At 41.1% G+C, this 12,500-nt stretch overlaps 1 protein-coding gene across 7 annotated transcripts in view; it reads left to right on the plus strand.

Moving 5' to 3' along the window:
• ABI1 (abl interactor 1) overlaps positions 1 to 8,459 on the plus strand; it is a 68,568-nt gene extending 60,109 nt beyond the window's left edge. For 4 of the 7 annotated variants that reach the window (XM_075827517.1, XM_075827519.1, XM_075827518.1 and 1 more), the window contains 3 exons: positions 1,777 to 1,863; positions 6,597 to 6,782; positions 7,772 to 8,459. In XM_075827517.1, the coding sequence (XP_075683632.1) occupies positions 1,777 to 1,863; positions 6,597 to 6,782; positions 7,772 to 7,947 (449 nt within the window). In that variant the 3' untranslated portion in view covers positions 7,948 to 8,459. The remainder of the gene's footprint in view (positions 1 to 1,776; positions 1,864 to 6,596; positions 6,783 to 7,771) is intronic. The other 3 variants (XM_075827521.1, XM_075827522.1, XM_075827523.1) reach the window with 1 other exon arrangement.
• The last annotated feature ends 4,041 nt before the right edge of the window (positions 8,460 to 12,500 follow it).

A 12,500-nucleotide genomic window follows, 5' to 3' on the forward strand; every position in this document is an offset into this window, starting at 1 on the left:
AAACGGACGGCACACTGATGCCTTCCGTGTGCCGTCCGTTTTTTTTGATGGACTCATAGACTTCAATGGGCCCCACGGTCCCTGGACGACAGACAAAAGTAGGACATGCACTACTTTTGATGGAACGGATGAACGGAACCGACATAACTGAAGTGTGCATGGCCCCATAGAAATGAATGTCCGGGTGCTATCCGTAAAAAAAAACTGATAGCACCTTGAAGAAAATAACTGAAGTGGGCATGAGGCATATGGGCTGTCCTGGAAGCTGAAGTCTCCATTAGTATTCACCTTTCAGCCTGGCATATTCCCACTCCCACCGCCTGGTACAAGGAGGTCCAGCCTACCTCTACAAATGCCCTCCCAATTTGAGGGGGAGGGTGTGTGATATGGCTTGGGGGATCCTTCATTAACGTCATTTGGTCATGAAGCGTTTTTTGCGGTTTTTACATAAACTTCACCTTATGCTAAGCAGAAAAAAAAAATAGGCCTCAACTCCTTCAGAATTTTTGAGGCAAATGCAAAAACCACGACACACAATGCTCCAAATGAACGGCGCACTTTTTTTTAAAATATTTTTTTCCCTCATTTAATTTCTATGGAGGTCCAGAGGCAGAAACCGCTTCAGGATAGGGCATCACATTGTTTGTTTTTTTGTTTGTTTTTGTTTGTTTTTCAGCGAGCAGTCAGACTGCCCGAAAAAAGATCACAGCGTTTTTTTGGGCGTGGACTCTGCGCCCAAAAAAATAAAAACGAAGTCGCTCCAAATCGCATTACATCCCATTGAAATCAATGTAGGGAGATTTGGAGCGAGTTTTTTTTTTTTCTTTTTTTGACGCAGAGTCCATACCAAAAAAACGCTGTGACCTTGGCCTAACATAGAATATCTTACAGGTAGAGGAGATTGGAACAATATAGAACTAGTTATGTTGCCCATTTTCTTTTCTCCTGACTTTAATTTCTTTCCATGTCCTATTTCCAACATTTATTGTGGCTTTTTCTGATTGGTCCTATTTAATTACTGGTCATTGTCCGTTATACTAATGAGTCGTATAAGCAGGTCCGTTACCTCTTTGGACTGTTTGATTGCACGTTTACAATTGTGTAACAAGATACAATGTATTTCACGGTTTTATTTCCTCTGTGCTGCTTATCCTAGTGCTGCTTCCATTGCTGTGAGATCCTTTTGTCTTGTCCCTCTTTATATAGTCCACGTCTTGTAAGCTGCTGTTCATATAGAACAGTGACATCTGCTGGTCATGAGACGGTACTTCACTACATTAAATGGTCACAAATCTGTATTATTGGTAAATTGTCAGTAATAAATCCAGTAACGGAAGTGAACCACTCGATTTTTTTATTTTTTTCTGAAGTTATTTTAATGAAGACTGAAGTACCGTGTTATTCTATGTGATAGTGAATATTATAAGTAAAAGGAACCATATTTTCATGGCATAGATTCCATGTCTTGAGGCAAAGTGGAAGCCATTTTGACTTGTGACAGGGGATGAACAGTTCACTCTCCCAATTTCTGGATTTTTTTTTTCAATATCAATCATAAACCTGCGTTACTTCAGTTTTCATCGAAAATGATGCCTAATTCACTTTATCATAATTTTCACAAACGACACCTCAATTGTAGCGCTTCCTCACGATGTGCACCAGTGTTGTAATTTGTAGACATGTTGCCGCTTTTGGTCCTTTGTTACTGACTGCCGCCTGTTTGTCTCTTCTTTCCGCACCCGTTTTCCGTCTCCACTGTGATGTTGCTGCTTCCAGTTTCTATCGCTTCTCCCCCTCCCCCAATGCCTCAGTTGACTCCACAGATACCTCTCACAGGCTTCGTGGCCAGGGTGCAAGAAAACAGTAAGTCCTTCCACTCACTGCTAAAGAGCACGAAGCCTCGCTCTATGCATGGCTAGCAACATGGCTGCCGGTTGCGCTTCTGCCATTTAGTGGTTAAAGCTCTAGTAGGCGCTTTTATCTTACGGTGGCCATAAATCTGCATGGTATCTGGCCTTATGTAAGCAATCTTAGAGAATTTGGTCATATATTAGTACATCATAATTTTCAAACCCTAGCTGGGGCGGCCATTTTGCAAAAGTGACAACAGGAAGTGCAGCCATATCGGTTGTCACCATTAAATCGGCTTCTCCGAAAACACGTCTTTAAATGGTCACTGTCCTTTCAACACACTTTGCGTGAACCAATAGTACAAGAATAATATAAGATTGCCCCTTTTATCCACTTTTTAGCCACTTCTCCTTCTGTCTATGGCACCGATTGTTCAAAATTCATTGGTAAATCTGTTTTGTGAGATGAGATGGATTATCATCTCGCTGATAATCCAGTTACGTGCTGCCCATAGAAGCCTATGGAGAGGGGAGGGAGCTGCTGGAGAGAGACACAGAGGCAGAGAGTTCCACATGATGACTCTGCGGCTTCTAGTAAGTGTTTTATCTGAACCCAGTGCTGGATTTACAGTAACCCTGTTCTATACAGCTGTATAGCATCCTCCATGCTGCTGCTTCTGAGGTTGAGCTACAGAGAAATGGAAGAGCAGGATATACAGAGGGGAAAACTGGTGAAAGACCCCATATACAAGTCCCATAATGTCCAGAAATAGTGTTATTCCTCATGTGAACACACACACATTGCAGCTAGCTGAAAAGTTAGGTACGCTTTAACTATCATTCTCTCAGCATCTTCAACCATTCATTTCTGAGAAGCTAATTTAAAAAAAGCGAATACCAATATGGCTGCACTTACTGTTGTCACTTTTGCTAAAATGGCCGCCGCTGCAAAACTGGAAAATTCCTCTAAGTAAATAAAACCTAAACTTTGATTCCTGCCCTGACTTATGATTTTACTATTATATGGCCAATTTTACATTTTGACATTGACAATGGAGCCCTGTGGACACAGTTTTTGTCTCCGTTTACGCCGGATACCATTATGCGACAGATACCATTATCGCCTATGGGTGACTGATGCCAATGTTAGGCATTCATTTAATGCATCTGTCACTTATTGGCTATAATGTCGTCCGTTTACTGTATACGTTGTGAAAAGATATTGTAAAGCTTATGATGGAGGGTAGCTTATGGGTATGGATGTCACACTACATAAAAGAAATACAAATTTTTTTAACTGGACTTTGCTTTTTTTGCGCTATACTGGCCAGAAGGAGGCAAAAAGTAGATTCTTTTGGACTCAATGGGAAAAAGGTGCAATATGAACACGTTTAGCGTGTTCATTGGGAGCTTTCCTGACGTATATTCTAAACTTAAAAAATAAAAGCCTGTATGTATAACCTAGTAAATTTTTTGTTTGGCGGTTTGTAATTCCACTGAGAATTGGTACTTAACCCCTTGATGCATTGTCACGTACATGATAAGCGTCCTTGGGAAGTATGGAGTGCGCTCACAGGTTGAGTGCGCTCCATACTCAGCGGGTGTCAGCGTTGTATTACAGCGGACACCCGGGACTAATGGCCGGAAACCGTGATCACGCTGTTCCTGCTCATTTAACTCCTCAAATACTGCCGTCAATCGCAACCACAGCATCTGAGGCGTTGAATAGACATCTCATCTACCCCCCCCCCCCACCTTGCAACACGATCAGGGGGTGACTATGGTTGTCATGGCAGCCCAGGGGCCTAGAAGGCCGCCAGGACTGCCTTCACGCTGCCTCTGTTAAAGAGGCTCTGTCACCAGATTTTGCAACCCCTATCTCCTATTGCAGCAGATAGGCGCTGCAATGTAGATTACAGTAACGTTTTTATTTTTTAAAAACGAGCATTTTTGGCCAAGTTATGACCATTTTTGTAGTTATGCAAATGAGGCTTGCAAAAGTCCAAGTGGGTGTGTTTAAAAGTAAAAGTCCAAGTGGGCGTGTATTATGTGCGTACATCGGGGCGTTTTTAATACTTTCACTAGCTGGGCGCTCTGAAGAGAAGTAACATCCTCTTCTCTTCAGAACGCCCAGCTTCTGACAGTGCAGATCTGTGACGTCACTCACAGGTCCTGCATCGTGACGGCCACATCGGCACCAGAGGCTACAGTTGATTCTGCAGCAGCATCAGCGTTTGCAGGTAAGTCGATCTTACCTGCAAACGCTGATGCTGCTGCAGAATCAACTGTAGCCTCTGCTGCCGATGTGGCCGTCACGATGCAGGACCTGTGAGTGACGTCACAGATCTGCACTGTCAGAAGCTGGGCGTTCTGAAGAGAAGAGGATGTTACTTCTCTTCAGAGCGCCCAGCTAGTGAAAGTATTAAAAACGCCCCGATGTACGCACATAATACACGCCCACTTGGACTTTTACTTTTAAACACACCCACTTGGACTTTTGCAAGCCTCATTTGCATAACTACAAAAATGGTCATAACTTGGCCAAAAATGCTCGTTTTTAAAAAATAAAAACGTTACTGTAATCTACATTGCAGCGCCTCTCTGCTGCAATAGCAGATAGGGGTTGCAAAATCTGGTGACAGAGCCTCTTTAAGCCGTACCTGTGGCATGGCTTGACAGAAGCCTGTAAAAATGACAATATAATTCAATACATTATTATTAATGTGTATTGTACCAACGATCGCTTGTTCAAGTCCCCCTAGAGGGGCTAATAAAATGTGTAAAAAAAAAAAAAATAATAAACATTTTTTTTTTTTTTAAATGAACTTATGTTCAAAAACAAAACTCTTACCATCTTTTTCCTCTGAAGTAATGTAAAAAGTAAACAAAATTGGCATAGCTGTCTCTGTAGAAGTCCAAACTATTACAATATGCGATTATTCTACTCCCGGTTGAACACCGTGAAAAACCTCCAAAATCGCTGTTTTTGGTCACCTTCGCTCTAAAAAAAATAAAATAATAATATATTAAAAAGATCCAAAAGTTGTATGTACCAATAAAAACTACATCTCGTCACACAAAAATAAGCCCTCACACCACTTAATCCACGGAAAAATAAAGTTATGGCTCTCCGAATATAGCGACACAACAAAAAATTTTTTAACAAATATATATTTTTTTTCTTTGTAAAAGTAGTAAAATATAAAAAAAACAAACCCTCTAAATCTGGTATCACTGTAAGGGTATGTGCACACACACTAATTACGTCCGTAATTGACGGACGTATTTCGGCCGCAAGTACCGGACCGAACACAGTGCAGGGAGCCGGGCTCCTAGCATCATACTTATGTACGACGCTAGGAGTCCCTGCCTCGCTGCAGGACAACTGTCCCGTACTGTAATCGTGTTTTCAGTACGTGACAGTGGTCCTGCAGCGAAGCAGGGACTCCTAGCATCGTACATAAGTATGATGCTAGGAGCCCGGCTCCCTGCACTGTGTTCGGTCCGGGACTTGCGGCCGAAATACGTCCGTCAATTACGGACGTAATGTGTGTGTGTGTGTGTGTGTGTGTGTGCACATACCCTAATTGTATTGAGCTGTAGAATAAAGCTAAATTGTAGTTTTTTACCGCATGGAGAGGCATAAAAACAAAAGACAAAAACTATGGAGGTATCTGTTTTTTTTTCCAGAATTTTTCCCCAGTACGTTATATGGTGCTAATAGAAACCACAAATCCTCCCGCAAAAAATAAGCCCTCACTGCTCTTTTGACTGAAAAATTAAAACCTTATGGCTCTTGGAAGGCAAGGTGTGAAAAACAAAAATGAAAAAAATGGTCCTTATGGGTTAAGATCATGCTGGGATTTCCTGCTCTGGGTGAGGAATGGATAGCTTCTTCACTTATGCCAAATGCACACGACCGTGTGCGCCGCCCGAGTACCGTCAGTGATTCGAGGAAAGATAGAACATGTCCTATCTTTCCTCGGATCTGAGAATTGGGTCAGTTTTCACGGACCCGATTCACTCGCTAAAGTGAATGGGTCCATGAAAACTATCATTAAAAACGGCCCGAGTGGCACAACGGTCGTGTGCATGAGGAGAAAGTGTTTGAACACAGAACTGTTCACTTACTGCAATCTGATAAATGGCAAAGTAAAACCTGATAACCTAATAACATCTTATGTTCTAATAACTAAACCCTCGCACCCATACCACTAGACTGATCCAATGCCAACGTTTTAATATGTCGTCTTATGTGTTTGATGTCTTTGGGCGCATTGACTGGAATGACATTAATAATGACTGTCTGAATTTTTTGATCCCCCTTCATTTTGTGGGATCCTGAAAAGCAGGTTATGAATTTCCTGCGCTCAGTCCATGTTCCATCTAAGGGGTTGCCATGAGAGTGGAGAGTGGGAGTTTGTATTTTCTTAGCCTTATTGTTGCTGTCGTCAATTGGGTAGATTTTGAATGTTTTTGTCATGGCGAGGTCTTAGAAGATAAACATAAAGCTGTGGTTGCAGGTGCTTACTTGCTGTGGCTGATGCATGATCCGCATAACGCATGCCCGTATATAAAAAGTTATATCGTTCAATAAGTGTTTTAACACTTTCACTTTTGAAAGTTTTGTTCCCAATAAAAGAAAATATTGTGGTCTTAAAAAAAATAAACTCTCATAGTAAAAGGGTTAAACCATAGCTTGTTGACACATGTAACGTACTCTTCTTTACCTAATTTTTTCCTAAGTTGCCGATAGTCCTACACCACCGCCTCCGCCCCCACCTGATGAGATTCCGATGTTCGATGACTCTCCTCCTCCCCCACCTCCACCCCCTGTAGACTATGAGGAAGAAGAAGCTGCTGTGGTCCAATACAATGACCCCTATGCAGATGGAGATCCGATATGGGCTCCCAAGACATATCTTGAGAAAGGTGAGTGGTCCCTTAAATTGTCCTCAGTACTGTTGATGGTTTTTGGTGTCAAAGGAAGAGTTGGGCCCCATGCACACGACCGTAGAATTTGTCCATAATTGCGGACTGTAATTACAGTCCGCAATTACGGACCAATTCACTTCTATTGACCACGGACACCTTCCAGTATAGACGGGCCATGGAAAAGCCTCTGCAAAAGATAGGAGATGTCCTATCTTTTGCTTTTTATGGACTGTGCTCCCAAACTTTGTATGGGAGCATGGGCTGAAAATGCAGGTGGCTGTTTGCGGCCGGCCGTGCCTGTAACCGCGGACCGTGATTACGAGCACAGCTGTGTGCATGAGGCCTTAGTGCCTGTTCAAATCTGCATTGTGTTTTGGTTGCTCTGCTTTGAAGAGGCAAAACAACGAAAATACCCAAAACTCCGCTTTTGTTGCATGATGGACACAATTGACTTTAATTGGTTCTGTCGGGATTCTGTCATGGTGTCCATAGTTTTTCTGGCATTTTGGACTGGATCGGTGATGGTGGCCCCTAACGGAGCCTCCAATTGAGATGTGACTAGGCCATTGGCCTGCTGGAAATTCAATAGGATTCGAGGTATCCTTGGGTAATCGTCACCATGGTGTTATCCAGTGTCTCCAATCAATGGTCATTATTATGGAGATCTGAACAGTCCATCTACTCTCTGCTCTTAAGATGGTGTTTCCAGTTGTGATCCCAATATGCAAGAAACTGAATGTATTTCTACAATTGTGTTGTGATCGTTGCAGGTCAATACAAATTGAACCGTTTTTATTGACAAAGGATTAGCCTGGTTTAAAATCCAACCTATTAGATCCTTTCATGGATACTGGACCCCATTTCCCATACATTTCAGTGGAGTCTAATTGATTTGCCAACCAAAATTGAAAGTCCTCGCTGAATTCACCCGTTTTTATTACTGATCATTTGCCTATTGTATTATCATCCTGCTGTGTTTTCTCTAGTGGTTGCCATTTATGACTACTCAAAGGACAAAGAGGACGAGCTGTCTTTTATGGAGGGATCAATAATTTACGTCATTAAGAAGAACGACGACGGCTGGTATGAAGGGGTCTCCAATGGAGTCACCGGCCTCTTCCCTGGAAATTACGTTGAATCAATCATGCACTATGCGGATTAATGTTTTATATATTTTCATTTTCTTTCCCCCCTAAATTCAGTACTAAATCTATTCTGATTTTAAAGTTTAAGTTTAAGAAATAATGTATTCATACATATAAAACTGTAGCGTTTTTTTTTTTTTTTTTTTTTTTTTTTTTTAAGTCATTAAGTGCTAGAGATCTGTTCTTGCACCAAGAACATATTTGGGTTTAATATTACCCAAATGCCTCAAGACCAATTGGTTGATGGACTTAACAAAGCTGGCGCCAGTTTAAGCCTGTGTATTTCAATTTTTTTTAATTCCGTAAATTTCGTTTTTGCAAAAAAAAATATTTCTTTTTTTTTTCGAATCAGTACTTCATTGGGAAGTAGGGTATAGCGTGTAATAACCATTGATCAATCATCTTGTGCCACTGACATGTTACACGCTTAACATATGTTTTTCATACAGCATGAAAACTAACACTACGTTAGGCTACCATTTAACATTTGGACTCTGAGTCGATGCTACTGCCGGTTGTATTGCCTTCTTAATATTAAAATTGATTTGTTTTTAAAGCATGCATACAAAAAAAATTCTCTATGTACTGAAATATTTTTTTTTAAAATCCGCAATGCTTCCGAATTCTTGTTATAAGTACTCACCGGTTTAAAAAAAAAAAGGAAAAAAAAAAAATTGTCCATCTGTGTAACGATAATGGTTGTAATCTGTATTTTGTCATTTCTACTGCTTTGACTTTCTGTGCTGGTCATTCGAATACGCCATTCTTCAACGCAATCCCACCAAAGTTGTACGGCTATTACGGCTTGCTGATTTTATTTTTTTCCTGTAATGCGGAGCCACAATATGGACAAAAAGTGTTATTTAAAGGCACAATTCCTCTGGAATTTAGCACAGGAAGAGGAAATCCTGTAGACACTTCTGGATAACCCTTCTTTTTTTTTTTTTTTTTTTTTTTTTAATTACACATATATATATTTGGAAACGACACCTGGTTTTATTCTGTCTGTAATAAACTATGTATACAGCTCAGCTGACATCACTGCATGTCTTAAACACAATTGGATGTTACTTTGATCATATGTGTAAGCGCTCGGACCTTTTTAATATGAGATCATTTTATATACAGTTGTTTGAACAGTATCGGATTAACGGCTGTCATGTGATTGGGTGGCATGGCAAGATTCGCATATTAAACCACTCTGATGTTGGCCCAACATATGGCCTATTGATCCAGGCTTGGCAACCCAGGCCGAGAAAAGTACTTTTTATTTTTTTTATATCTGATTTAGCTCTGCAATGTCGTCATTGATTTTACTGACCAAATGCTTTACTTGTGGGCACGGCAGTACCTGTCTTATGATCACACGTTTATTGGGTAGGGTTATTACAAGAGGTCTGTCCGAAATTCCATTTCTGCAGTTCATGTGGGTGGATTGTAAATGTGCGGCATGTATGAGATTGTGATGTTCAACGCGATGTTATAAAATGTACATAGATCAGCGGTTAGACATAACTTTTTGTTTTTACAATTTCCCTCTGAAGCAGCTCTACGAAATAATAGTGAGAATTCCACTGTAGCCTGAAGTTCCATGGATTATATAGTATAATGGCGGCAGATCCAGTTCCGCTGGAATAACCTGAAATCCCACATGGCGTCCGCGCCTACCATCCTGTAGTTATTCAAATAAAGGGGATGAAAACAAAGGGAATTCTGATTACTGACATTTGTGCTAATATTGTATGAAATATGCAGATTTATATAAGAGGAGTCATTGGGCTGCAGAATAATATATAACAAAGTACTCACCTGCAGGAAATATTAACATTCCTATTCTTATAATAAAGTATGGAATAAGTGGGGCTGACTTTTAATGTACCAATGTAACAAATTGGGGCCTACGGTCTTTGATAAATTTTGCTATGTAATGTAGTAACTGATAGTCTGGTAAGTAGAATCTGTTGTGGAGGAAGTCCCCTGTCCCCGCTCCTCAGTTTTAATACTACTAAACTAGTGGGTGTAGCAGCATTTACCAAACTGTCAGATATGAAGTTAAAGGGGTTATCTGGGACTTTAAAACTGGATTATCCCTGGGAGAGGCCATCAAATATTAGATCATTGGGGGTTTGGCGATCCCCGTTGATCAGCTGTTTGAAGGGGCCACGGTGCGCGTATGATTGCGTCAACCGCCTCATTGTTTACATGGATTTAATTTCTATTCGTACTTCAAGTGAATGGAATAATCCTGCAATACCTTGCACAGCCGCTATGACGGTAACGGTGTGTGCAAGTACGAGCAGAAATGAAATCGGTGTAAACAATTAAGGGGCCACGGTGCTCATAAGAGCGTAGCGGCCATGTCAGACACTCGCCGATCTAATATGCTGGAACAGCTGATCGGTGTGTCCTGTGGATAGTTCATCAGTATCAAAAATCATCCCGTGACCAGAAAACCCCTTTAATGGCTCCTTACGTAACCTTTCTGTAAGGGGAACCAATGAATGGAAACCATAGGTTTCTGTTTGCATCGCCATTGATTTCAATGATGACTGTTTCGGTGCAAATGGTTTCCGTTTGTCACCGTTGTGTAAGGCTTCCATTGTTTTGACTGAATCAATACCGTAGTCGACTGCGCTATTCGTTCTGTCAACACGACGGAACCCTTAAACAACGGTGACAAACCGAAACCATTTGCATCGGACCCGTCACTATTGAAGTCAATGGTGATGCAAATGAAAACCTATGGTTTCTGCTTGGATTCTGTTTGTGGGTTTCCTTGACTGAAAGGTCTGACGGAACCCGTGAACTGAGCCGTGGCGCGGATGGAGAGAAGTTTAAGGCTGCCTTCGCATTAGCCCGACAGAGGCCAAGAGTGGTCAGGTTCACGGATAGCGTTAAACTAATACTTAATCGTGGTAGCCATCCACTTTTGACTATAAAGATATTTAATGGATACAATTAAAGTCTATGGTGACGGATGCCACTGTTAGGGAATCCATCACAGCCTTAGTTTAACGTATAGGATGCTGTTATACGTCCTAACTCCGTGTTATAAGGCTTCCTTCACGTCTGCGTCGGGGCTCCGTTCATGGGTTCTGTCTGACCTGTCCGGCAGGGGAACCCATGAAAGGAATCCAAACGGAAACCATAGGTTTCCGTTTGCATCACCATTGATTTCAATGGTGATGGATCCGGTGCAAATGGCTTCCGTTTTTGACCATTGTGTAAGGGATCCGTCATTTTGACTGAATCAATACCGGTTTTAGGGCTAGTATGGATAACAAATTCATTTTCAAAGGCCCTATTAGGCTTTCTTCAAACGCTGTTTTTTTTATTTTGAAACATATTAGACAAGTGTTTTTCAAGTCCTATAGAGAAGCCTATAGGAAAAAAAAACTCCGAGCATGTTGTATCTAAAAAACAAAAAAAAACCCAAAACTTCACCAAACCATAAAACGCTATGCACTAAAAGGTTGTGTATGTAGACTTTTCCCAACGGACCTTGAAGTATCATCTGGCCGCAGTGTTTTTGAGCTTACAAAAAAGCCAACAAAAGCCTCATGAATAGCGCCGTGAAATCGTGTGTGTCCGTCCAGGTGTAGGGCATACTGAGTTAGTAGAGGGGAGCGTCTCATTTGGGTCCTCAATCAGCTAGCAGAGAAACTACAAAGTGCATCTCAGTCTCTGTTCATTACAGGTAATGCTTCATTCTACCTGTGGTGGCGTTGCTGAGGAATTGAATTCTCTGTAAATTGCAGGGGGTCCCAGCAGCTGGATACACTGTGATCAGTGAATTTTCAGGACCCATCTAACAAAAAGCATTGTCCAAAGCGGTCAACTGTGTTGGGGGTATATTCACATGTGGCAGATTTGTTGCAGACATTTCTGAAATATCTATTCTATACACCTCAATATAGTGGTTTCTGCAGCATGTGCATAGATTTCTGCAAGTCCCATGCAGGTGATGGGAACAAATCTACTGTGTGTAAATCTACCCTTTAAAAAAAACAAAACCCTGTCTTCTGTACCGATTTTTGTTAACTACAACCTAAAAACAAACCAAACTTCTCATATCTAGTCAGTCTGGAATATGCTGAATGACAAAGACCGCGGCAAATCTGTGATCGCTGCCGTTTAGCCCCTTGTTCAGTCCATGTGGGTAGTCAGCCCTGGTTTGTATCAGATCAGTAAAAAAAAAAAAAAAAAGATGTATTAAATTACCACAAATAATATATATGTTATCACAGTCACTGTAACAAATACAATAAATGTAACTTTTATTATGGTGGAAAAAAATTTGAATATTTCTTTCTGCATTTTTTTTAGAAGTTAATATAAAATTAACTAAGTCATGACTGGTGGAATGTAAAAGTTAAAAAACAAAAAACAAATTGCTGGTCCACAAGGGGTTAATAATTTGCTCTCCGTTTCTTCCTCTCCTGCAGGCTGTTGTCATTTTCACCACTTCCCCCTAGAATTGTTAGGTATATTCAGTTTAGGTTATGTCCTCTAATGACCGGGTGCGTGCGTGCGTGCGAGCGATTTACACAACAGCCGGCGGCAGAGCACC

This window comes from Rhinoderma darwinii, chromosome 5 (genome assembly GCF_050947455.1).
Source record: "Rhinoderma darwinii isolate aRhiDar2 chromosome 5, aRhiDar2.hap1, whole genome shotgun sequence".
Classification (NCBI taxonomy): domain Eukaryota; kingdom Metazoa; phylum Chordata; class Amphibia; order Anura; family Rhinodermatidae; genus Rhinoderma; species Rhinoderma darwinii.